The sequence below is a fragment of the Gopherus evgoodei genome, chromosome 7, assembly GCF_007399415.2.
Source record: "Gopherus evgoodei ecotype Sinaloan lineage chromosome 7, rGopEvg1_v1.p, whole genome shotgun sequence".
Classification (NCBI taxonomy): domain Eukaryota; kingdom Metazoa; phylum Chordata; order Testudines; family Testudinidae; genus Gopherus; species Gopherus evgoodei.
The window spans coordinates 102,885,527-102,912,782 of record NC_044328.1 but is presented as its reverse complement, the minus strand read 5'-3'; the positions used below and the strand labels follow the sequence as shown (position 1 = coordinate 102,912,782).

At 42.2% G+C, this 27,256-nt stretch overlaps 1 protein-coding gene across 7 annotated transcripts in view; it reads right to left on the bottom strand.

The window, feature by feature from the left end:
* CACNA1D (calcium voltage-gated channel subunit alpha1 D) overlaps window positions 1-27,256 on the bottom strand; it is a 331,172-nt gene that overhangs the window by 211,205 nt on the left and 92,711 nt on the right. For all 7 annotated transcript variants that reach the window (XM_030570212.1, XM_030570214.1, XM_030570209.1 and 4 more), the window contains exon 4: window positions 665-804. In XM_030570212.1, coding sequence (XP_030426072.1) covers window positions 665-804 — 140 coding nt within the window. The remainder of the gene's footprint in view (window positions 1-664; window positions 805-27,256) is intronic.

The window sequence follows — 27,256 nt, the reverse complement described above, 5'->3', positions numbered from 1 at the left end:
TGTAAACAGAGTCATAGTTCCATCCTATCCTCTGCATCATGCTGTCCAGCTGTGTGGTGGGGAAGGGGCCAATGTGCTGCATCCCATGAAAGGGGATAGAAGTGTCCAGTCTCCCTCTCATGTCAGGGAAGTGTAGCAGGTGCTCTGTCTCTTTGAAGCAGGCAGAGCTTTTCCGGTGATGCATGTGGGGCAGTGCACCTCTACAAGCACCCTCAACACTGGGCTGTGCTTAAAAGGTACAGCTGAGCCCTGAAGGATTATGGACCCAACCTCGCAAACCTCTACTCATATGAACAGTCCCAGTGGGTGCAATGGGACAACTCATATGTACAAGAATTTGCAGGATAGGGCTCTAATACTGGACCTTGTTATGCCATCCACTTTTAGACCGAACTCATTGAATGCATTGTGGTCTTCTGCTTTAAGGCTGATTGTACAATATGGCCCAAGTTCCTTCATTCTGAACTGGAAACATTTTAGGGCTTTATCCTGCATCTTCACGCATGTGAGCTGATCAATAAATTATGTATGAGCAAAAGTTAGTAGGCTTCATCCCTTAGTCCCATCAGAATAAGGCATACCGCTACCTTGTCATAAAGACGATACCATGTTTTCAGAACAATATTTTTAAAGCCTTGTTTAAAGTGAAGTATGAATGACTTACCCTACTACTACTATTACAAAATCCAGTAAATTCCATCCATTTCTAACGTATGCATTGGGGTGTAATAATAATCCATATGCTATAATCTTCAAAAATGTTTCAATTGTAAAAATAATCAGGAAGGCATATTCCACTTTTTCCTGAAAAAGAGGAGAAGAAACAAGTATTAGAATAAAAGATGAAGGAATGTAAAAGGTTCTTTCTTTAATGAAAGCTTAATATGGATCATTGAATAATTACATCATACCGATCAGCATTAGGAAGACACACTGCCTCAAGATGGTCTCTCTCTTTGAATCTAAACAGCCCTTTCATGGCATTTGACATAATATTTAGACCAGTCAATACCACTGGCTATAATTAGACGGGAATTTCCTTGTTTTGACATTGCTTTGGAGTCAAAGGTCCAAATTTATGTCCCAATTCTGCAAACTCTTGTGCACATCCTTAACTTTATGTATGTGAGTTGCCCCATTAATGCCAGTGGGAATCCTCACAGACATAAAGTTAAGCACATGCCTAAGTGTTTGCAGGACTGGGTCCTTAGAGTGTTAATTAAAGAGGTATAACTTAGTTTCCCTTACATTCACCTAAACTCAATTAGAATCCATAAATCCTAACTGTTTCCACTCTATTGATGTGTAAAGGAATCAGAGGTGCTGTGTCTAAGGAGAAGGATGGCATATGTTAAGATGGCCCATATCATACTTTAATTTTATGCCTTCTTACAACAGCAAGTAAGTTACATATCATATCAGCACAGCCCACCAGCAGAATGGATGTAAGTTGGCCTAAACATAATATAAAGGAGCCTAAGTTAGTTTAAGGGGCTCTGTGTTACACCAACTTACACTTCAATTCTGAATTTGCCCCAATGTATTTTTTAGAAAAATGTGTCATTTATTCATATTATTAAAACTTGCATTTTAAATATGGTTAGAGATGTACCTTGAATTTATTTTAATATTTTCATTGCTAATTGGGTTATATATTTTCTATTAGAGGCTTCCTATTTTCTTTATTAAACAAATATTTAGTATGTTTGGGTTGGGGTAAATTGTGAAAAGAGTTGCCTATCAAAATGGATCAGTTAACACATCTATTCTTTTCACATTTTGAAATCATCACTTCATCGGTTAATATAACATTTTTGTTTACTTGTCTGCAGCTACACAAGGGTTGGAGCCAAGAAAACAAGACATGAAGAGAATGATTAACATTTTTTATACTCATTTAGAAATTCATTGGCAATTGTTCACTACAGTCATAAATAACATTAACTATTTGAAATTTAAACTGCTCAAGAATGATTACATCCTTCCACTATCTATTCAAACATTACAGACAACACACACAAAGATACATATTATTATTAGCTATTTATTTGTTAGGCAGCACTGATATACTCATACACAAACAAATAAAAAGACAATCCCTGACCAAGTAATATCCAATCTAGAAGATCAACATTGGGAGGACACCCAGAGGAGTGGCTTAATTTAGGCGGTGGGAAGTGGGGGATTGTCCTCACTCATAGAAAACTGCCTGGAGTTGGGTGGGAGCTTCTCCTTGGATGGCAGTCCCCAAACTGATCTGTCTGGAAAAGCAGGGGTTGCCTCTCCACCTCTGTACAATGAGAAAGGCATTCCACTTTTCAAAATTCACCACTGCAGAGGGCCCCCTGGCCTCTATCATGCCTGGCAGTATGGCTCCAGGAGATATAGTGCCAGCGCTTCCTCTGCCGGCAGATGCCCCATGTGCCCTCTGGAACCCTACTTGAGGGGACTCCTGTGGGTACTGTATAAACATTGAATCACATCAGGCTGCATTAATTTTAGGGTGTTTTTTTGGGGGTGGGAGGTGGGGATGGAAATTTATTCACATTCTCCCACCTCTCTTTCCCCTCCAGATTTCCTCCTCCTTAATCCTCTGTATGGTAGACCTCTGGTCCCTTTAAGAGTCCTCTGCAGGATGTAGGGCAGTGGGGGAACATGCCACAGAGGCATCTTGCTCTCCAGCACAGGAATATGGAGATCCATGCACATATCACAGAGAAATGATTATCCGCCTTTGGTTTTTATTTGTAAATGTTATTCCTGATCCCGTAATGCTGGGGGTGAACAATGAGGATGAAATAGGGCTGTAGGAGGAAGCTAAAAGACTGGTGCATGGGGTTGGGGAGCAGTTCTTTGCACAGAGGGAACTGTGGAGGAAGGCATGGAGACATAGTCTTACATGTTATCAATACTCCTGAGAAATACACTGTAAAAATACTGACAAGTTTTGGCAGAGCCTAACGTTTACACAGTATAAGAGAACAAAAGGAAGGCAAACATTATTATTGTTGCCATTTGTTACAGATGAAATACATATTATAGCCCAAGAAGTAAGTAGAAACGTGGAATCATAAGAGATGGAGAGTGTTGTCTAATACAATTTGTACAGCTTCTTTTTGTGGAGTTGCTTTAGATAATGCATCAGTTGCTATGATTAGCAACTAGCAGCTACTGGCAGTCAGGAAATCCTGGTCTTCTGATGGGATGTGCCCTGTGATCTAAAAGACTTCTTCCATCTCTAAATTTTATTATGGTAGGGGCCTACTCCTACTACCAGTCAGCTACAAGCCTCCCATGGACTTCAATGGGAGCAGAATAAAATGGAAAAGGTGCTTTTAGAGATATTCAAAATAAAATTATGAATAATTTACATAATTCTATTTTTGCCTTCTTCACTTCTTTTAATTATTCTTTACGTCCACTTGGCTTTCATGGGAGCAGGATCATTTGCTATCTACTAAAGAGTATTGCAAACATTCCATGCATGCGATATCTGATGTAAGTCAAGCTCTTTAAAAACAAACAAAAAAAAAACACCAAAGGTGATCATTCTTATTGTCATGAAAATATAAGTTCTTTTTAACAGATTAGGGAGGAAAAAATATGTTACCATTTCAGTGTGATTATATTTTACATTCTTACTGAAGAATGAAAAGGACATCACCGGGGGACGGCGGGAGGGAGTACAGAGGGCATACAAGGTAAAGAGAAACAACATTTGAGCAAGGATCTATTTTGTGGAGTTTGAGCCTTTATGAACCTCACAAATTCTTACAGATTTACAAATCTTCCTCCCTTCCCCCACCCCTTAAAGTGAGCATGATAGTCTCAGGGATTATGTTTTTAGAAGTGTTTCCAGCTCACCTAAAATCTGTGCTATATATTGGAGATAGAAGAACTCCTTACAATCTAGGCTAGCATAAGTGGAAGCAAAAACAACCTACAAGCCCTCTCCTGGAGATTCCCTTGTTGGAGGGACTCCCTAGGAGACATAGAGTCAACTTAAGCAGCTCCCATACCTCCCTTCACACATCCCCTAGTTCAGGTGGTTTGTTGGGGCAAGGAAGAAAGGTAGTCTGAGCGTGCTACACTCCAGCTATTCACAGCTGGCATACGGTCCTCTGTGTACTAATGTCAGTTGGCTCAAGTTAGAGCTGTCCTCAGGCTGCTCTAAACACATGTCAGGGCCACAGCAAGCTCTCTTACAGCCCCCCCTACTCTGCTGCACCCAGCACAAGCTGAGTGTAGCAGAGAACTTCACCCACTGTATTCATTTTGTTTACTCCACCCTTACCCCCCGCATTGTTACCATAATGTCATCTAATAATGTTTGAGTAAAACCTCTGAATGCATGCTTTTCTAGTAGGTCTTCAATCAGGCAAAATAAATTGATGCTTCTCTGCTGGGTTCACAGGTTTTAAAAGAAAACAAGGACTTGTAAACCTTGAATCAATAATTATATTAAATCAAGGAGTGGATTCTACGAACCCTTACCCACGTGAACATAACTCATAATCTGACTGTAAACTCACAAATAAATCATACAGAAATAAAAATCAGTTGTACTTATTTCTACATTTATTCTCACACCAGAATTATTACATTATTTAAACCATAAACTATAGAAAGACTATAAATACTTTTCTGTTCATCCATTTTATATTTTCACAAGCAATGTTGATATGCAAGTTCTAAGATTGTGTGTGTTTATTCACTAGTTTTTAAAAGCATTTACATGGACCAAAAATGCTAAATTCATTTTATGATGCTCTATGACATTTTTCATAGTTTTATATTTTCAGAGTTTAAGGCTAGAAGGTACAAATATATCATCTAATCTGATACCATCCAGAATATCGCAGGCCATTAAATTTCACCCAGTTATCTCTATATTGAGCCCATTTGTTTTAGTTAGACTAAAGCATTTCCAATCTCAGAAGACAAACCTGTTGTGTGTTACATGCAGAGAACTGGAAAGACTGAGATACCACCAGTACCTTTGCAATGGCAAGGAATTGATTAGGTGAGCTATGCCCAGGTGATCCTAGCAAGTGATCCATTCTCCATGATGCAGAAGAAAGTGAAAAAAACCATAGATCCTGCCAACCTGACCTGGGAAATAATTCCTTTCTGATCCCATATCTGGCACTCAGTTTCAATCTGATCACGTGAGCAAGGCACTCCACTCAGATGTCTAAGACAGAGGATTCTCTGTATCATCTCAGAGCACTTGTCTACCACATCCAATGTCCCATCTCCATCTGTGGCCAATCTCTGATGTTTCAGAGGAAAGTGAAAAAAAGAACCCAGAATACATCTAGCTAATTATGCATCAGGGAAAAAACTCCTTCCTGACCCCAGTAGACTACTGGCTGAATCATGAGATTTGATTATAGTCATTTTCTTAATGCAGAGCTGCAAGTGTTATGAGCATACTAAAGGCAATGCAGAACTTCCTGCTCTCCCCATAGTCCATGAAGGAATGTGATACTGACAGGCCAGCTCAGGTCAAAGCAAGAGGCCAGTTAATTTGTGTGTGAACATCAAAGCAATGTTAAGGATACTAATTCACTCAAGCAATCATTTACTTCAAAGGAAATTTGAATGATATTGTCTTCACTTATCTGTAACTTGCCAGTTGCTCTTGATTTACATTATGTATATCCCTGTACTTATTTAACCCTAGATCACAAGTCTAGGAAGCAGCCAATTCGAGGCCAGCTGGCCCATATAAAAAGAGCTGCAGTGCAGAACAGAGTCAGTCACTGCTGGGAGCTCAAGGAGTGAGGACTATGTCTCTGGTCAGCTGAGAGATCTGTGGCACCTTGGACAGAGCAACTGCTGGCAGGGACGGGATCTGGGGAAGACAAGAGGGAGCTCCTGGCTGGCCACTGGGACTGGGTACTTGAATGCCCTGAGGTAGGGGCAAAGAAGGTGCTGGGGCTGTGGTGAAGTGGCCTAGGGAGATGCAGCAGCATTGAGAGAAGTCAGAGTCACAGCAAGAGGCTGCTATCTATAGGATCCCTGGATTGGGATCATGAGTAGTAGGTGGGCCTGGGTTCCCCCCACATTGATGAAGTGGCTGGACTTTTGAACAGTGATACTCCCCACCTGCACCCAAAAGGGAAATACAGAGCGACCTAGCCAGAAGACTAAGTCATGAAGAGGACATGGTGGTTCATGAGGCTGAAAGAGAGGCCACAGACCAGCCAAAGCAATGGTGTATAAACCACAGATAGGGGCATCAGCCTCCAGCTAATCCCCAGAGTGACCGGGAAGAGGCATCAGCTCAGCAGTGAAAGGTGCACCCTGTGACAGAAGTGAATGAACATGTAGTGAGGTCAACTACAATTCATGAACTCCCCCACAGCCAGGGGTGGTTCTGCAATGCCCTGCTAACAATTTCTCCCTCAAGGAGTTTCTTAAATTCCTCAGAAGCTTCTCTTGTGCATTCACCACCCCTTCTTCGGGTGACTGAGTTTATTCACATAAACAAAGCTCCAAAATAAAATTCAAAGACCCCAAATACTTCATCAGTTTTACTCTCTTGTTGGATCACTCCCAGGCTTTTCCTACCTGTAGTCTCAGTAGAGAAACCCCACAGCCCAGGTCTTTCTGCTGGAGCTTGCTCACTCCCAGTAGCCTCCGATTCACCCTCCTCCCAGGTCTTCCAAATCCACCAGTATCTATATCATCCCAGCAGGAGCCTTTCTTACTTCTGCAGTTTCCTGAGCTTCCCCCATTCTCTGCAGCCACTGCTGCCCTTTATACAGAATTATCTGATCAACTTAGGTGTGCCTCTTTAGTAATCAGGGTTAGCTAGCCCCAGCTCCTCCAACCCTTAAGGGGCAAGTCACCCTGTTACAGATTCCAAGGTCACAAGGATCCACCACAATCATTTTCTAGCCCAACCCCTGCACACAACGGCTGTAGAATTTCTCTTGGAAGCTTGGTTCAAGCATTTCTTTTAGTATATCTAATCTCATTTTTAAAAACTCTGGGCAATGGTGAGTCTATCACCTCTCCTAGTAAACTGTTCCAATGTTTAACTGCAATCCTTGCTAAGATACTGAAGCTGAATTTGTCTAACTTCAGTTTCCAGTCACTGGCTCTTGTTATTCCTTTGTCAGCAAGGTTGAAACGCCCCCACTATAAGATGTCTTTGCCACGTGTAAGTACCTATACACGGTTATCAAGTCACCTCTTAACCTTCTTTTCAATAAGCTAAATAAGTTGACTCCTTAAGTCTCACATTGTTAGGCTTTTTTCCCAGTCCTTCCATCAAGTTTGTGTCCATCCTTTGAACTCTCTAGTATTTCCACACCTTTGAAGCGTGGAAACCAAAATTGGACACAGAATTCTAGTAGTGGTCTTACCAATGCTGTGTACAGAGGCCAGATCATTTCCCTACTTCTGTTTGACATTCCCCTTTTTATAAATACAAGAACTGCATTTGCCCTTTTTGCCCAGCACTATGCTAAGAGCTCATGTTAAGGGGATTATCTAGGTTGACCCCTAAATCCTTCTCTGGGTCACTGATTTCCAAGTCAGAGTTTCCCATCCTGTAGAAATAGCCTGCATTCTTTGTTCTCAAATGTATTACCTTACATTTGTCTGTATTAAAACACTTTGTGTTGGATTGTGACCATTTAACCAGGTGATTCAGATCACTCTGTAACAGTAACCTATCCTCCTCATTATTTCCCATCCTTCCAATCTTTGTGTTCCCTGCAAACTTTATCAGCAAAGATTTTTATATCGTCATCTGGATTGTTGATAAAAATATTTAATATTACTGGACCAATCCCTGGTGGATCCCACTGGAACCACCTGGTTAGTGATGTCTCCCCATTAACAACTGCCTTTTGAGATCTGTCAGTAAGTTACTAATCAATCTAATCTGTGCTCTGATATCCAGTTTTATCATCAAAATGTCATGTGGCACTAAATGAAATGCCTTGGAGAAAGCAAAGTATCCTATATCAGCATGGCTGCCTTTATCAACCAGACCTGTAATCCTGTTAAAAAAAGATAATAGGTTTGTTTAATAAGACCTACCTCCCACGAAATCATGATGACTGGCGTTAATTGTCTTTTTAGCCTCTAGTTCTTTATTGATAGAGTCCCAAATTAACAGTGCCCTTATTTTACCCAGAAACAGCATAAGGCAAATTGGTGTATTGTTCCCCAGGTCATCCCTTTTGTGCTTTTCAAATATTGCATCTAGGTTGGCAGTCCTCCAATCATTTGGAATTTTCCTGTTTTACAAGATTTGTGAAAAATTAATATCAGTGGTTCAGAGAGTGCCTCAGCTAGTTTCTTTAAGACTCTTGGGTGTACTTTATCTGGACATGTGGATTTGTAAATGTTTAATTTTAGCAGATGTTGCCTCCCATCTTACTTTCTTACAGATGGTAAACTTTCTATTCCACCCATAACATTATATGAAGAGGTTTACTGATGAAATGCACTATATAAGAACTAGAATTATTAATTATTATTATTATATGTGATGGATAAATCCAAATCCAGAACAGCAATATCTATTCAACATTTCTGCTTTTTCTCCATCACTTTTTAAAATTTTACCATCTGCAACTATCAATGGACTTTTACCTGACCTTGGTTAGTTTTATTTTTGTTCTTAATGTTTAAAAAATGCGTTCTTGTTGTCTTTAATCTACTGGTCACTGATATTTCATTGATTCGTTTAACTTGCCTTACCAGTCACCTACATCTTTTAATTTGTAATTTATATTCATTGCCATTTACTTCCCTTCTTCTCCATCCTTGATATTAGTTTTATTACTGCTTCCACTTCTCTTTTTAACCTTTTTTCTTCCAGCATAACTTTTTTCATTGTGGAATTGTATTTTTTGGGACTCCAGTAGGCTATCCTTGAAATATTCCCAGTTTTTATTAACTCTTGCCACTTTAAATTTACGTTCTCAGTCAGTTATGCCGTCTCTTCACTTTTTTACTATTCACAAGCTAAGTCAATACTACTGAGAAAGAATTAGCTTCTAATGGGACAGTCATTGGGACATCCAGGAACCATTCAATGTAGAGGCTTATTACCCCTGAGAATCTTGGGAAGGGCGAACCTGCACAGGGACTCCTGAAGGGCCTGGGGCAGGATGATGCAGCTGAGGCCAGGTCTACACTGGGGGCGGGGGCGAGCTAAGTCGGTCTAAGTTACACAACTTCAGCTACAAAAATAGCGTAGCTGAGGTCAATGTACTTACAGCTACTTACCGGGGTGTCTTCATTGCAGTAGGTCGACGGCTGCCACTCCCCCCGTGTGACTCTGCCTACGCTTCTCATTCCGATGGAGTACTGGAGTCAACGGGAGAGCGCTCCGTGGTCAATTTATTGTGCCTTCACTAGACGCAATAAATCGACCCCTGATGGATGGATCACTCCAGAGATAAGTGTAGACATGCCCTGAGGCACCATTCCACTCTTCTCCATGCCACCACCCTGTATTTACCAGGTCTTAGTTCCCTCTATTTAGGAAGGCAGAAGGGATGATCTGACCCTGGTGATGGGGTGATCAAACAGAGAGTTAAGGAGCAGGTCTGAGCCCAGGAGGCTCCGCCCAGATGCATCTGCTCGCAACTGAGGTGGAGCTTAAAAGGGAGCAGTATAGTTCAGTCAGGGCAGTCAGTGCAATGGAGCAGGCTTGCACTGGTAGCTCCTGCAGGGATACAACAGGTGTCCTCTGCTGCCTGGAGCAGATCTTAATACAGAGCTGCAGGCCACCACAGAAGAGACAGCGGAGCACCTGTGAGGGAAGGAGAAGAACCTCTGAGTCCCTTTCATTTGAGCATATGTTACAAGTCAATAGCCAGGTGCCCAGGGAGCAGGAACTGCTCAGGCTGCACACCTGAACTATCAGTCTTAGGGCTCTGGGCTGGAACCAAGAGGAGCCGGAGGGCCCAGGTTCCCCTACTGCCAACTCGACCTACTTGGTGTTTACCGCCAATTGTGGACTCGAGCTACTTGGTGCTACCGTTACCTTGCAGATTTGAGCCACTATGCAGTTCTGCTGATTGCAGACTCAAGTCCTAAGTGCTACTACCAAACAACAGACTTGAGCCACAAGGGAGTATGGTGAGCTAATGCTCCACCCACTTGGGGACACGCATATCACACAACTACAGTAGAGGGAGCTGCTTTACTTACACAGCCTTATGAGGCCAACGATGGTTGCAAGACAAACTCAGAATTTCTGAACTTGGTTCCTGGTAGGTAAATATAATAGGAAATAATTTTCAAAACACATTTATCATTAACACTGGGGCTATGAGTGTTGCTGCTCTGACTTGCACTGGGGGACGAAGCAACCTCCATCTACTCTAAGACTAGGAGGGAGGGTATCAATGCTCTCCTCTTGCTTTCTCACACACACACACACACACACACACACACACACAATGCACACGAGGATCCAGCTTCTTATCTTTATCAGGAGGAAATTAGACAATATCACCTGTGCAGCTTCCATACTAGACACAGGTTTAAAGCCGAAATCAAATCCGGGGAAATGTGATAATGTTTTGCCACATCCTTCTTTGTAGCATCCCTCAGAAATGGAAGATTTAAGACACGGTGATAGTTGGAACGCTTGTCCATATCAAGAGATGGTGTCTTGAGCAAAAGACCTAGCAGTTGCTTCATTAACTCTTATTAGTATTATCAATGTTATTACTTTAACAAGAGAAACTTGAGACCCAGACCTCCCTTCCTCTGGGCGGCACTGGCAGTGATCAGAACACTTCTCCGCCTTTTGCCAACCAGTGTGGACATAGATCTAAACCACACTTTGTAACCCATCCATCTTTATAGCCCAAACATCCCATAGCACCTCCAGAGTTTAAGTGAGCATTGGGGGGCATGGATCAGCGTTGATGTTGCGCTCCCTATCAGTACCCAGCCTGGGTTGGGGAAGCTAATGATCCAACCAGCGGACCAAATTTGGTGATGAATCCTGGTCACATGACACCTGAGACACGTTGTGCATACGTTAAGAGGAAAAATGAGCACTGCTCAAAAACCAAATAAATTTTATATAAATGAATACATAATCTCTGGTCCACCAAAAGCCATGAGAAAGAGAAACTATGTTGAATAAGAACTGAGATGAGTGTCTTCATTTTACCTAACGTCTAGAATCACACAGAAAGAAGTGATGACTCTAGACATAAAGAACAATTGGGTCATAAACAGATTTAAAGGATATATGTGCCGTAAATAAACCCATGTTACATAGGGGCCCAATCCTGTTGCTACTGAAAGAGTCAGGCTACTGGCTACAGTTACAGCAAAACTAATTCCAGTCTCCTTATCAAGTGCTCAGTCCTGCAATGGTGCCTAGCACTTGGCCAGTGTTGTTCAGTGCCTTGAACCTATTTGCTCAACAGAATGAGATTTAAAAGAATGTTACTTCTTTCCATATTAAGCATGGCAGATGCTGTACTGAAGACAAATATATATATGAAATTTCCCTCCATCCTATGTACAAATATTGTGAAACACAATGGAATTAATTAGGAGGTTTTAAGAGGAAAAACAACATAACCAAACAGTAACCCAGAAGCTGAAAGCAACAAAAAAAGCAGCAGGTGAACAAGATTGATTAGATATAACATGGCCCCTCGGAGAATGGGAGAGACTAATGAACTCCATTTCAACATCAACTTAATTTATATCGATTATGTATTACAAAACAAATGTTACCCTCAGACATGTCTAGCATTTAATGATTTCAGTGAAGACATTAAACCTTCATTTTCTTAGTAGAGAAATGTGCTTGCTTTCTTCTTTTGAGTAAATCAGCTTAGCAGAAACTCGGTTGCGCAGGAAGAAATCTTTTTTTTTTTTTACCCAGCCAGATGGTGCACATTAGTCATCATTTATTATCTTTAAATTTTCACAATCTCTGAAGAAAATACACAAAGCTATTACTATATGCAGTAAAAAGATAGACTGAAACTCAGAGTTTAACTTAAGAAGTTTCACAAGCAAATTGTTTCAAAATAAAAATAAATTAGTTTGGAAAATCTTAACTTAATATGTTTGCACTTAAAGAGTTTTCTCATATTAAGTTCTCTGCTCTCTGGGCACCTTAGAGCTGGATTAGTTCTGAACTGGAAAAAAAATTGCTTCTGCATTTTTTCTGACATTTCATCCAGTGACACTTTATGATATCCATGAAGCAGAATGGGAACTGATTTGGAGATGAAGTGACTCATTAAAGTGAAATAACCAGGTTCAACTTTCTGCAGTGCAGACATGTGCAAAGGAAAACAGATGCTGTGGTATGCTTGATTTTTGGAGTAATAGATCAATCACATGCTTTTCAACGAGTCAGTGACCTTCCAATGCCTTGACAATGCATAAGGCCACTCATCTTTTTGATAAATACAGCCCATCATTTCAAATTCTATTTTGTTCACTCTAAGAGAAGAGACAATTGTGTTTTGAAGTTCAAAATGTAATAAAGTCATTAGTTTTCTGACATGTGCTTTCAGATCTCTGCAGCCATTTAAGTGCTGCATCACAGCAATACCTGAAAGGGAAAAGGAAGGGGAAACTAGACATTTCCACACTTGGAACATGACTTTTTTATATTGATAAAAGATGGCAAAACAATTCTCTCAACAGTTGGTGATCAATGTAGAAAATTAAATTATAAACACTAAAATCTGAGCTTTCCATTTGTGAGAAAGAAAAGTGAATTACAGCTTTATTTTGTTTGTTCCTTTCATTCTGTTTAAATACTGTTTACTTCCTGATTTATATTTAGAGATGGCTCTAAACCAAAACACCATATCTGTACCTCCCCAACAATGTGGATGAGATATGTACTGTCTTTATATCTGTAGCAGAAAGCCAGGTAGAAAATGACAAAAGATCTGCAGTGAAACAGAAAGAAGCAGAGAAACATATGGAATGGTTATTTACTTTAGAGTGACAGTGGTTCTTTGATATGGATATGAATACATGGACATGTATTCCATTCTTGATGTGCATGTACCCCATGTGCATGAGATTGAATTCTTTTTGGCCCACAGTGTCTGTTGGGGCCATACCTGAATGCTAAATGTCCTTGTGCACCTGTGTGACAGGATATACAAACCTCATACTGGAGAGGAAGGAGTTAAAGAGCTACTTTGGGTCCCGACAGCCCCATACAGCCACACCTGTAAAGCATGTGTGGGCTGGAGCAGTAGCTTAAAAGGGGAGCAGAGCAGCTCGTTAGCGGGCAGATAGTGGAAGTGAACAGATGCTCCCTTTGAGGCACTAAAAGTGTACGCCAAGAGAGGTCCAGCTGCTTGGTGTCCCTGACTGTTGAGAAGCTACCTGACCTGAGAAAGGGGGAAAAGCTCTGGAGACTTGCAAGGTCTGGAATTTATCCTTTATTAATTTTGTTTATATATCTTTGCATTGCGTTTTTGTGTAAGGCAGTGGTTCCCAAATTTGTTCTGCCACTTGTGCAGGGAAAGCCCATGGTGGGCCAGGCCGGTTTGTTTACCTGCCATGTCCGCAGATTCGGCTGATCGCGGCTCCCAGTGCCGCAGTTCACTGCTCCAGGCCAATGGGAGCTGCTGGAAGTGGCGGCCAGTATGTCCTTCGGCCCGTGCCGCTTTCAGCAGCTCCCAGTCCATCGGCCCACGCCGCTTCCAGCAGCTCCTATTGGCCTAAAGCAGTGAACCGCGGCACTGGGAGCCACGATCAGCCGAACCTGCAGACGTGGCAGATAAACAAACTGGCCCGGCCCGCCAGGGGCTTTCCCTGCACAAGCAGCAGAACAAGTTTGGGAACCACTGGTGTAAGGAGTCTGATAGGAAGCAGTGGCACAGCACCTTTGTGGGCGCAGAACCTTGGAGCCCACCACATGGTCCTTGAATGGAATCTGGTGGACAGTGTGGGCCCAGGTATATGGACTAGGAAGACCTTATAACCCAGAGGGTCAGGACTCTGGGATCTTGGCCTGATAAGGCCTGGAACTCTTTGCTTAACAGTGAATCTATCTTTTGTAGGACTCTTTGTATAACCTGAGGGGGTGGACACAATTATTGGCCAGGCTGGAGGGCTGTGTCCTTGAAGAGACAGACCACTGTGGCACTATCAGCAAGGGGTTCCAGACTGGGAGAGAGCTGCTACACCACACCTAGACACAAAGAGGCACTCCTGTAGTGAGTGACTTTCTTATTACTCCTCTCCCTAGGGCAGAAAGCAGCAGTTGGGCCTGCTCAGCCCTACGTTCCTTCATTGATACAGAATCTAAGAGCAGTAGGACTCTGCAGTACTGGGAAAGGATAGGTCATAGAATCTATGTGGTCAACAGATCTTGAAGAACCACAGTTACTCTAAGGTAAGTAACCGTTCTTTCTTCGAGTGGTGTGGCTCTAGTTGCTCCTTTATTGTTTTGACCTCTCCTAGACAGCACCACAAGAGAACCCAGTACTGGCTGGTAATAAAACTATTGAAATCCCTTGAAAGGGAGCTGGTACCTTCTGTCTGCTCAATTGGATGTGGCCAGTATTGATATTAGCATATCTGTAAACGTGTGCGGCCGGGGCTCGACCCTCTCCGGGGAGGAGGGGAGCGACGCTGGCCCACTCCACTCTGGTTGGTCCGGGAAACTAGCCTGGCGGTCCTTGTGGTGCTTGTCCGTCTGGCGGGCGGGGGCTCAGGCCCTCCAGCAGAGCTGCCGTATCAGCCGCGAGACGCCGGGCCCTACGCCAAGGCGGACAGCAAACACAAAGTCAGTAAGCTCAGGCCTGGGTCAGGACTGAGTGGTACCAGCAATAGATTAAGGTCCAGCCCTAGCTCAGGGCAGGTAACAAATGCTGAATCAGTAAGCTCAGGCTTTTCGTCAGGCCTGAGCAACAGTAACAGTTTTAAAGGCCCAGCCCTAGGTCAGGGCGGGGCAGCAAACGCTGAGTCACTAAGCTCAGGCCTTTGGTCAGGGCTGAGCAACAGTAACAGTTTTCGGCCTCCTCAGGTCAGAGAGAGGGGGAGTCTGCCACCCCGGAGTGGGGTGTTAGGGGGGACACAGGCCCTCCCACTCCACTGCATCCCAGCCCGGGGCCCTAATAGCGGCTATCACTCCGCTGGTCAGTCAGTAGGGATCCTGACTGCAACACACTGACATAGGCTCGGGCCACTCCACAGCCTGACTGGGGTCGGCTGCCCCCAGGCTGCTTCTGTATTCCCCCTCGGGACCTACCTAGGTCCTAGGGTCGGCCTCTGAAGGGTCCATGAGCATAGGCTCCTCACGACCTGGGCTGGGTGGTAGGTCCGGAAATTCCTCGGGATAGTCGGGCCAGGGTAGTGCCGGCTGCTCCTTCGGATAGCAGCTGGCGTGGGGAAGCCCTGTCGGCTCCTCTGGGTAGCAGGGGCGGGGAAGCTCCGACAGCTCCTCCAGATAGCGAGCGCGTGGTGGCTCCAGCAGCTCCTCCAAATAGCGAGCACGGGGAAGCTCAGGCAGCTCCTCCCAGTAGCGAGCACGGGGGAGCTCCAGCCAGTCTGGGTGGCTCCTCTGGGTCGCCGGAGTCTCCCAGCCTCGAGCTCCCTGAAGTACGTCTGGTCTCTCCAGCTGCTGCAGCCTGACTGAGCTCGGAGAGACTGCTTTTATAGTTCCGGGTCGCCGCCTGACCCTTTGAGGGGTGGGCTCAGAGCTCCGTAGCTCTGCCCATTCTGGCCTCCGGCAGGGCTCGACCCCCTCTGGGGAGGAGGGGAGCCACACCGGCCCACTACAATATTCCATAGTTCCTTTGCAGACTCCTTCAGTCCTTCATTTAATGGTATGGCAAACCTACTGGGCAAAGACGAATGCAAGTCATCCAGGAGCTTGTAGGACTTCGCTTGCACCACTGCACTAGTGGTATATCCAGAGTTTCTACCATGCATTCACTCAGGTCCTGGAATGCCTTAAAATCATCCACTGAGGCAAGCGTAGAGGGCTTTAATGCCTCACCAGGACAGGATGAAGATATCGCAGCTGGGAACAGTTGTACTTTCTCTTGTGGTTGTTCTCTCCTCCTGTATTTCCAGGATCTGAGGCTGCAGTAATTGACCTGGCTAGGGTGGTCTATACTGCTGCTTTGGTGAGGGAGAGCTAGTCCTGGAAGCAACAGATGATGCAGGCTTGCATGCACATGGGTGCACATCCCAGAGCATCCAGTAGGACAAGGGTTGTTAGGGTTACGAGTCCTCAAGTAAGGAATACATTGGGGGTTCCAGGAGGGATATTCCTTACAAGTCCCAAGTCTTTTCCTGCTACCCCTTATAGAATCCCACTTAGAGCTTCTTCCAGGCTCCCACTGTGAAACTCATAAGGAACATCTAGCCTGAAATCCTCTATGTATTCCTTACTTGAGGACTTGTGTCCCAAACAACCGTTGGCCTACTGGATGCTCTGGGATGCGCAGCCATATTCACACAAGGAGCTACCCCAGGAGGGGAAGGAGGGTGAGTAAGAGACGACTCCATGCTGTGCCTAAATGGGAATAAGGAGAAGCAGTACACTTCCTCCAAGAGAGGGGCATTCCCTCAGGAGATGAAATTGGCCCTGGAAATAGCTCCTTGACTTGCCACACAACAATTCAATAGTTGATGGCTTAGATATCTGTCATAAACAGATAGTTAAGGGTTAATGTCTCTTTTACCTGTAAAGGGTTAACAAACAGGGAACCCAACACCTGACCAGAGAACCAATCAGGAAACAAGATACTTTCAAATCTCGGTGGAGGGAGGCCTTTGTTTGTGGTTTTTGGTTTTGGCTTTGTTCTCTCTGGGTCCTGAAAGGGACTAGACGGGCAACCAGTTTTCTTGCCAATCTCCCTGCTACAGTCTCTTATATATTCAGAATAGTGAGTATTTTTAGTAAGAAAGGCGGTTATAGTCTTTTGATTGTTTCTGTATTTGCAAATGTGTAGTTTGCTGGAAGTATTTTAAATTGTATTTTGCTGGGGGGAGGCTTCTTTCTAGTTTCTATAAGCTGACAGACCCGTAACTTTTTACCATCTAAATTGCAGAGATAATCTTTTACCTTTTTTTTCTTTCTTTTATTAAAAGTTTTGCTTTTAAGACGTGTCTGATTTTTTCCCTCGTTAAGGCTCAAGGAAATTGAGTCTGTATTTAACAGGGAAGGAGAAGGGTGGAATTCCTTTGTTTTAGATTCACGGACTTTGAATCTGTATTGCCTCTGGGTGAGGGGAAGAAAGGAGGGGGAAGGGAAATGGTTTATTCCCCTTTGTTGTGAGACTCAAGGAATTTGGGTCTTGGGGTCCCCAAGAAAGGTTTTTTGGGGGGCCAGAGTGCCCCAAAACACTATATATTTTTGGGTGGTGGCAGCTTAACAGATCTAAGCTGGTAATTAAGCTTAGAGAAATTCATGCTGGTACCCCATATTTTTGGACTCTAAGGTTCAGATCTGGGAATTATACCATGACATGGTGTGCAGCGTTGGGATAAGAATTCAAAAGCCAGTGAGTTAAAAGCAAAAGCCAGTAAGATTATTATTTTTCTTTTTTCTCTGCTAGCTGCTTATAAGCAGAGAAAAGGGGGGTTTTAAGACGCTTTTAAAATAAGAAAGAAAAAAAAAGTAAAAGGTTATCTCTGCAATTTAGATGGTAAAAAGTTACAGGGTCTGTCAGCTTATAGAAACTAGAAAGAAGCCTCCCCCCAGCAAAATACAATTTAAAATACTTCCAGCAAACTACACATTTGCAAATACAGAAACAATCAAAAGACTATAACCGCCTTTCTTACTAAAAATACTCACTATTCTGAATATATAAGAGACTGTAGCAGGGAGATTGGCAAGAAAACTGGTTGCCCGTCTAGTCCCTTTCAGGACCCAGAGAGAACAAAGCCAAAACCAAAAACCACAAACAAAGGCTTCCCTCCACCGAGATTTGACAGTATCTTGTTTCCTGATTGGTTCTCTGGTCAGGTGTTGGGTTCCCTATCTGTTAACCCTTTACAGGTAAAAGAGACATTAACCCTTAATCTGTTTATGACAATATCACCTCCCTCAACCTCTCTAGGAGATGTGACTCCAGTACCAGGCTCCAGTTAAATCCCTCAGTACAGTGTATGCTTTCAATACCAAAATGGCTGGTACCGACGCACTGTGTACTAAGGAACACAGCTCCGAAGTGACTGGCATGGTGGTGGTAGGTACCAAGGCACCCAGTTCTGAGGTAGGTAATGTAAGTTTCAATATCAAGCAAAATGCTGTGTGCAAGGCCTACTGGGTGCTGATGGTGTTTTCTTAGTAGTCAGTACCGGGGCATCCAAGGGGCTGTCTCAGGATTTTGCTCCTTAGGAGGCTGAGCTTGAGATGAGTCAAAAATCTGATGACTCTTTTGTCTTCACTTGCTAGCCACTGGAGAAGGTGACCTGACAGAAATCCTGACACACTCTCTGGATATAACCATGATAGCCAGAGAAGGATGAATAAGATTACCTTGTAGCACTGTGATTCCTTTTCTTCATTATTTCCTGTAGCAGCTACCTCTAAGTAAGCTGTAGACCTTCATGAAGAATAGAGCTAAAGGTCTATGTGGTTTTTTTTTTAATTATTTCACTTTAATGTGTTTTACTCTTGTGTTTTGTACGTTATTATATTTTGTAAATAACATATTTATGAAGACATAATTAGGCACCCAAATTCTACCTGTAAAATAAACATTGAACGAGCAAACAGGTAAATTTTGCATCTAAATGTCACATTTACATACCCAAAATGGATACTTGCATGTGTTTATGCCTGTTTTGTGCACACAAATGAATCACTTGCTATATATGCATCTCTGTAGTTTCCATCTATAGTATTACTAGGCAAAATCCCGAAGTCCTAAATAAATGTTCACTCATTCCTTACTTAAGCAAAACTCTCCTAGAAGTCATTGGGAATTTTGAGCAAGGACTCTTGTGATAATTGGGCCTATACATTTACCCTAATTGTAAGGTCAATTGTAAAAAGTGAGTCACAATGACCTTTACATAATTTCTTCAGAAAAGATGTAAGGAGACAAAGACAATTTATTTAAACAGAAACAGTTTTACTGATAGGGACTGTGTTAAGATTATGACAGATAAACAAGAGCAGCAGAGGACCCAAAATCAATGAACCATAATAAATGTGTCAGAAATTTAGCCCTACTAGTGGACAAAATAATGAGAGGATGGACTATTCCATCCAACACTCCCTTTTGGGGTTCTTAAAAAGAAAAGACTTTGGGGAAAAAATAGTAGAAGAAGCAGCTGTCTGCCAAAAACGCTTGCAGAGAGTTTTATCATCGTGGCTGCCACCTCCACCATCTCTTGGGATCCCAGACTTTCTGTGTTCTAATCCTGAGAGATGCTCTGACCAGACTACGTTAGAGAGAGGGACCCAGATGGCACTAGCACCTCCACTGGCTCCAACGAAATTTCAAACACCATCTGGGATGTGAGACTTTGTTTCTCTCCTCTCCTCTCCATCCCCTGCCATGTCCTTTTCCTTCCTTATCTTGGTCTTTTTTCCCCTTTCTCTCTCCTTTTGCCTTCTGTCTAATACAGGGGTGTCATAACATTTTTCCCAGATCTGGACCTTAGTGTCCAAAATATGGGTGTTAGCATGAAAACCTCCAAGTTTAGTTACCAACTTGGACCTGGTAAAGCTGCCACCAGCTAGGAATCTATACAGTGCCTGGCGCACTGTGGTCTCCCCAAAACCTTCCCTGGGGGACCCCCAGACTCATATTCCTTGAGTCTCACAACAAAGGGGAATAAACCATTTCCCTTCCCCCCTCCAGGCGTTCCCTCCCTGGGTTCCTGGAGAGATATACAGAAACAAGCTCCGTGAATCTAAACAGAGGGACTCCACCCTCCCTGTTTCCAGTCCTGGAAAACACAAGTACTTCCCCCCCTCACCCAGAGGGTATGCAAAGTCAGGCTTAGTAAATCTAACACAAAGAGATTTCCCGCCTGACTTCTTCCTTCCACCAATTCCCTGGTGAGCTGCAGACTCAATTCCCTGGAGTCCCCACTAAAGAAATACTCCAACAGGTCTTAAAAAGAAAGCTTTATATAAAAAAGAAAGAAAAGGACATAAAAATGGTCTCTCTGTATTAAGGTGACAAATACAGGGTCAATTGCTTAAAAGAAATAGGAATAAACAGCCTTATCCACAAAGAATACAATTTAACACATTCCAGCAACTACACACATGTAAATACAAAAAAACAAACAATATAAACCTACTGTCTTATCTCTTTGTACTTACAACTGGGAAACAGAAGATTAGAAAGGCAGGAGACAGAAAGATCACTCTCAGAGCCGAGAGGGTCAGACACAAGAAAAAAAACAAAGAACTCACACACAACCTTCCCTCCACCCAGATTTGAAAAGGTCTTGTTTCCTGATTGGTCCTCTGGTCAGGTGTTTCAGGTTACTCCTTTCCAGGTGAAAGAGACATTAACCCTTAGCTATCTGTTTATGACAAGGGGTCTGCAACCTTTCAGAAGTGGTGTGCCGAGTCTTCATTTATTCACTCTAATTTAAGGTTTCGCATGCGAGTAATACGTTTTAACATTTTTTGAAGTTGCTTTTTATAAGTCTATAATATATAACTAAACTATTGTTGCATGTAAAGTAAATAAGGTTTTTAAAATGTTTAAGAAGCTTCATTTAAAATTAAATTAAAATGCAGACCCCCCCGGACCAGTGGCCAGAACCTGGGCAGTGTGAGTGCCACTGAAAATCGGCTTGTGTGCTGCCTTCGGCACGCATGCCATAGGTTGCCTACCTCTGGTCTAATAAGAGCCTGGCGTAGCCAGCCAAAACTGAATATTTTGCAACACTGCTGTAGGCCTGTGACCAGAGAGCCAATTAAAACCGAAACCCTAAACAGCCCAATGCTGGGTCAAGTTTTGCAGGTCCCAAAGTGGCTGATAAGACCAGATACTGGGCCTGAGTTTTTCCAGGAGTGAGGTTACAAGTGAACGTCAACAACAGAGACAGAAACTGCATTTTCCGTCTTTGCTATTTTTCTCTCTCTCCTTTTGTGTGTGTTTGACTTGTTTTGTATTCTTAGGAAATGGGATCAGACTTTAATAACAGCTCCACCTTGTTTTAACTAACTATTTCTCTTTTCCCAAAAAATGACAGTTATTACCATTTGAATGCCATGTAGGGATTGTTAAACAAGGGAGGGGCAGGGGGAGAGTTCCTTCTAAAAACTCTCTGCAACCAAAGGGAAAGGTAATAAGTGATGTTGTTGAAAGGAAAGCCCTATTTAATACTTTACATGTCAATGCTTCAACTGTTTTTCCTTCTTTTTTGTATCTGCAACGAAAGGTTTAAATGATTTTTAATGGTGTGTTTACCATGAAACTAAGCAGGATGAGATCTCTGTACACCAAGCCCTGAACCTTGTTTTAAAACTGTTCAGTGCTGGACAGTTTCAGAGACATATTAACACCTTTGATTCTGGGACTCTTTATTCCATCTAAATTAATGCAATAGGACCTCGTAGAAACACAGTGAGGATGGCAGAATTATATATACATTTCTGTGTACCAAATCCCCACTCTCCCTGATGAAAAATACACTACAAATTACCTGTTTCTCTGTTTTGAACTGTTCTGAAGGCACAGTTTAGGGTGCATAATTTTGGAAGTTTGCTTACAAGTGACTAATGTTTACTATCTGATGGAGAGACATCATCAGGAAAGGGATAGTCTCAATACCTGGGAAGATACTACGAGTTGTTTCATATGACACAGCTAGATAAATTGTACAAGATCTGGAGAATTAAATTCACTACATGGCAATGCCTCTGCTTCTGTGAAGTGTGCAAGGCAAACAGAAAACTTCTGGGAGTGCTGGCAGGTGGCGTATATGCCAGCTAGGCATCCAATCCTGCATTTTTCTCAGACATAACTCCTGTTGTGAATTGAGCCCAATGTTCGCAAAGAAACATGACTGCGCAAAAGCAAGCAGTAAAGGTGGAGAATGAAGAGGGCACTTGTACTAAATCTGAATCACTTGTGAGTCTTTCTGCATCCTGCTTGTTTAATTGATGATACTCAAAGTACACAGCATTGCTGCTACTGTTTGTATACTTTAAAATGGCTTTGCCTTGCACACTTACATGAGCAGAGTCATTGTCAAGTACTCAGGGCAGGCTCCAGGCACAAGCCGACCAAGCACGTGCTTGGGGTAGCACCTTGTAAGGGGCAGCCAATCCTTGGGTGGCGGGGTGGCGCTTGAGGTTTTTTGTTTGTTTGTTTTGGCTGGGCAGCGCTCGGGGGGGTTGTTTCGGAGGGGCAGGACAGCACTTTTTTTTTTTTTCTTTTGGCTTGGGGCAGCAAAAAAGTTAGAGCCAGCCCTGCAAGTACTAAATTAAACTTTTATCTGTCTAGAAAATAGCATTTAGAGTCATATTAAAAACAAACATGCTTATTGCACAATGATGTGGTAAGTTAGAGTTTTTCCATACCCTTCCATAGTAGTTAGCAAAGCACTGGTTTTTGGTGATCTGTACTAGGTATCAGACCCATCTGCAAACAAACCCAAATTCTGACTCTTGGTGTCTGCAAATGTAAATTAAGTGGCTTTATCGGCCATTGCCCTCTATCTCTATATCAGGGAGTGGAGAGAAATGCAGTGGGCAGGAACAGCTCTCATACCCTAGATTTGCCTCACCCACCTTGCCCACACTGGAACTGGAAAAACTAGCAGATCTCACTAGGCCGCCAACCAATCCACCTACAGCCTCTTGTGTTGGGGCAGGCTTGTGCTGCTAGCAGCTCACATGAGTTGCTCTACGTCCTGCTGTCCCCTACACCCCAAAGAAGAACTTGAAGCCTTCAGGTAAATGCAGCCTGCTTTCAAGCATGAGAGGTGATCACCAACCACGGAATAGAGGGAGAAAGGCATCTGTAAATGTAATAATGAAGACTGGAGCCCTAATCCAGATGGCAGCAGCTCAAACAATGGAAGTTCTTACTTTATTCACCTCAAGGGGAGCATTTATTTGGAGTGTTATTATACACAGTCATAAAGTTTAACACCAGAAGGGATCACCAGATCTTCTAGTTTGACCACCTGCACATCAGAAGCTACTAAACCCATGCCGTTACCCCTGTACGGAACCTGATAAACAAACAATGCTAACTTACGGGAATAAAATTTCTACAGCAACTATAACTGAGAATTACAAAGTATGGTTGAGTTTAGACTCATATTTTCCATGAAAACCAATTAATGGAAACCATTCCAAATATCCTAGACTGCTTTCAAAATCTCAAGCTATGCGTATACTGTAAATAAAAGTAAGCTAAGAAAGGCTATCCTGAGTCTGTACCCATTTATTTCTCTCCAAACAAGAGAATAACCCTATGCCTACTTCACATAATTTCCTGATGACTCAGAAGACATGACAATGCATTTTGTAAAACTATTCACTATGAGGCTGGCAACAATTATGTGAATTACTGGAAAATGTGGACTTCAAATAAATTTTCCAATTTTCTGACTGGAAAAAAATCAAAATGAAAATGGAGAAAAGGAAAACCAAGGAGGAAAAACCCTGAAAAATCAAAAATATAGTATTTTTGTTTCTTAAAAACAAAACAAAACAACACAGTAAATCAAAACTAAATTAAACATTATTTCATTTTGACATTTTGAAATAAAAGTTCTCACAGAAAATCCAACATTTTTTTGATGAAAAATTTCTGATGTGGATTTTTCCCACAAAATTTTCTGTGGGGAAAAAACTTGCTTTTTCCTTGCAATTCTTCTTATAACTATGGACACCCCCTAAACATAGTGATTTTGATGAGCACCTGCATAAAAATTTTAGTCAACCTAGTTCAATTAACACTGCAACAATGCCAGTATGATCCTCATCACTGTCTGCCATATTAACATCTTCCATCTCAGTATCTTGACTTGTGCATAAATTGTCAGCCTGTAACTTATTTCAGTCTTGGAAAAATCAGTCCTAAAATGATTGAAATAATGTAGCTTTCATGTATAATTCTCTGGGTCAGATAGTATTTAACACTTAACTCTTACATGATTAGGCTTGGTGGAGCACAATGATAAGCACAAACCATAAGGATTGCACCCTCCATGTCCCTCTGAAGGCACACAGCACCCCAAAGTAGGCAAGAAGAGAAGAGAAGGAGGTGGGATCATGGAATGGAGTATGCTGCACTCCTTGAAAGGTAGCAGCTGGTGAGTTCTGTGACAGTGACATGACTTCATACTGCCCCCAGTGCAGGGCTGTGCCTCACAAAAGTTGGGGCCTTTGATGGTTTATGTAAAAGGTTGAAAGCTAATACTGAGCACAGACATGTTCTTTAGCTATATTCTCTATTGGTAGTGTCAGCTGTGTAGCAGAACAAAGGGCATATTAATTGACTAGGTGTTCCCTCTTTCCTAGATCTATCCATTTGCATGTGAATCAAATTTTTGCTTTGATTACAAAAGGATTGTATGAAATCGATGAAGTGTTTCAAAATAGCACTTTATTCAAGAAGCTGTCAGATATAAAATTATTGTACCTCTTTTGGCTTTACCAGTTTAAACACTATGGCATGCTTAGTTAAAATCCCACCCAATGGGACTGTTTGCTTTCCTAAATGCCTTTAGTAGAGCAGAAACATTCATTATGTAAGGCTAATTCAAGATTTTGAATACCTTAAAGAAATTTACGATAATTCCCAAGACCAACTTTGAGCTATCAAAATCTCAACCACAAAAATCAGGTACATATCTACAACCCAACCTGACCTGTCCTTCAACTGCTCAGAATGTGAAGGAAGGACAGGGACACCTCTGTTGTTAAAGTCTTTCTAATGTTCTTGGGTATAAAATTAATAGCTATTTATCAACTGATCATTTGTGTTATCCCCTAGCTCCTCCCTCAAAGCAGGCCAAGTAAAGAAAACAATACATGAGTCAAATTCTCTGTGCTGTGAAATGGTGCAGTTCCACCGCAGTCAAGGGAGATGCATCAGCTTACATCTCCAGAGGGTCTGGCCCCTTTTCTTTTAATCTTCCTGCCTAAACTATCCTCCTTTGAAGATGGAAAAGATGTGCTCTCCCTCTTCTGAACGTAACGATGACCAAGAGAAGATTTTGCATATCCTTGGACATATGAGTAGTGTAGTTTCCCAAAGGGAGGCAAAATCTTGTTCTAATGATTTCTCTAGATGTCCCTTGCTGTTATTGCTATAATTGTCCAAACTGGGAAAGTACTCAATTTACAGGCCTGTAAATCATCAAAGAAAGCGGCAATTATTACCTTAATAGAAGCAAACACAGGCTAAAAATAAGGAGACAATTTAAAATTATTTTTATAGTTTTCTTTGAGATCAATTTCCCTAATGAATCACAATAAACCAATAAAAATCTATTTTCTTTTTCCAGTGGAAACTTGTCAAATATAAATCTTAAGAGAGTTCTGTGTGAAAGAAACTAAATTCAGACACGCTTTCAGTAGGAAGGCTAATGTGACTGAAAATATTTATCACTAACATTTTATTAATATTTTTGAGACAGTGTTTATCAACATTAAGCTTAACACTCTCAAGAATACAAGTGTCACTGAAGAAGACAACATTTTGATTACGAGGTATGAGATAATCCCATAAGAGACCCCAAACAACAATTCGAAGTTGAATTCTTTAACCAGGTATTAGATTGTGAAACACAGTCAGTTGAAGAACGTTTCATGCAGCTCAAGGAACACAGCAGTATATTTGGAATGTTGTATGATATTCCAAAACTCCTCACTATACCTGAAGAAAATCTACACCAGCAGTGCAGGGCACTAGAGACAGTGTTGACACATGATGACATGCATGATATTGATGCGAGTAATTTAGGTGATGAACTGAAAGCTCTTTCAAGATGCATTTCAGCAGGATCAACTCCAAAGGCTGTTCTGGAATATATGTGCACAAATAAGACGACCACCCTCTTTCCAAATGTTTTTGTTGCTCTGCGCATACTTCTAACACTTTCTGTAACAGCTGCCAGTGGAGAACACAGCTTCTCCAAGCTGAAGTTAATAAAAACACATTTACACTGCACAATGACACAGGAGAGGCTGCTCAGCTTTTCAATCATCTCAATAAAGCATGAGCTGACCCAGATTAGGGACCTTCAGCAGGAGGCAGTTGAAATCTTTGCAACCAAGAAGGCAAGAAAAGCACCACTTGGATTATTCAAACAGATAAAAATGCCAGTGTTTACTATGCAGACAAGAAAAGTTATGTTTGCTGTTCAGGCATTTGAAAGTTAAGTGTTACTTTAAATGCCTTGTTCAAAAATTTTAAATTGTTAGTTCTCCTTTATTGGGGTAGTCAGCAGAGCAATATCATGAGAGGAGTAGACAAGAAGACAGCAGAATTGAGACCTTTTGAAGTTTTGGCCCAAGCGAGGGGGCATGGGGGCATCATTTGAGCTCCCCGCCTCAGGTGCCAAAATGTTGTGGGCTGGCCCTGGGGAGGCCATAGACACTGTTCAGCGCTGGAAAAGTAGGAGGGCTTTTGAATCAATGTCATCTTTTGAGGATCTTCAAAGGCAACAATTTAAAAGTTAGCCTTCACACCAACCCTAATATCCTCCCTTTACTCCTACAAATCTACACTGGAAGTAGGGAGTGGGGGGGAGGGATAGCTCAGGGGTTTGAGCATTGGCCTACTAAACCCAGGGTTGTGAGTTCAATCCCTGAGGGGGCCATTAAGGGAACTGGGGTAAAAATCTGGGGATGGTCCTGCTTGGAGCAGGGGGTTGGACTAGATGACCTCCTGAGGTCCCTTCTAACCCTAATAGTCTATGATTCTAATTTGTGTGACAGTTAAATCCAATAATAAAGAAAAGGGCATTACTAGTAAATCTTTACTATAGCTGCCTTCTCTATCTGAAAAATGCTAACTTCCAGGAACATTCCGCTTGAAAGACAAAAGAAATCATGTATGATATATACAAACTACTGGAAACCTTTACACAAATACAGCATATTAAAAAGAACCTGATAATCCTTCACGTGCAAACTCACAGGCAGACAAATTATGAGGATTGTTTGGTTAAAAAACATGAACTAAGCTTTGTTACACTTACACAGTACGTGTCAAAAAGATGAATTGTAGAAACAAAGGTAACTGCCACTTAAGGAGCATTTGCAAAATTTAAAAGATTGGTTAACAATAATCTGTAGAGCATGCTTACACTT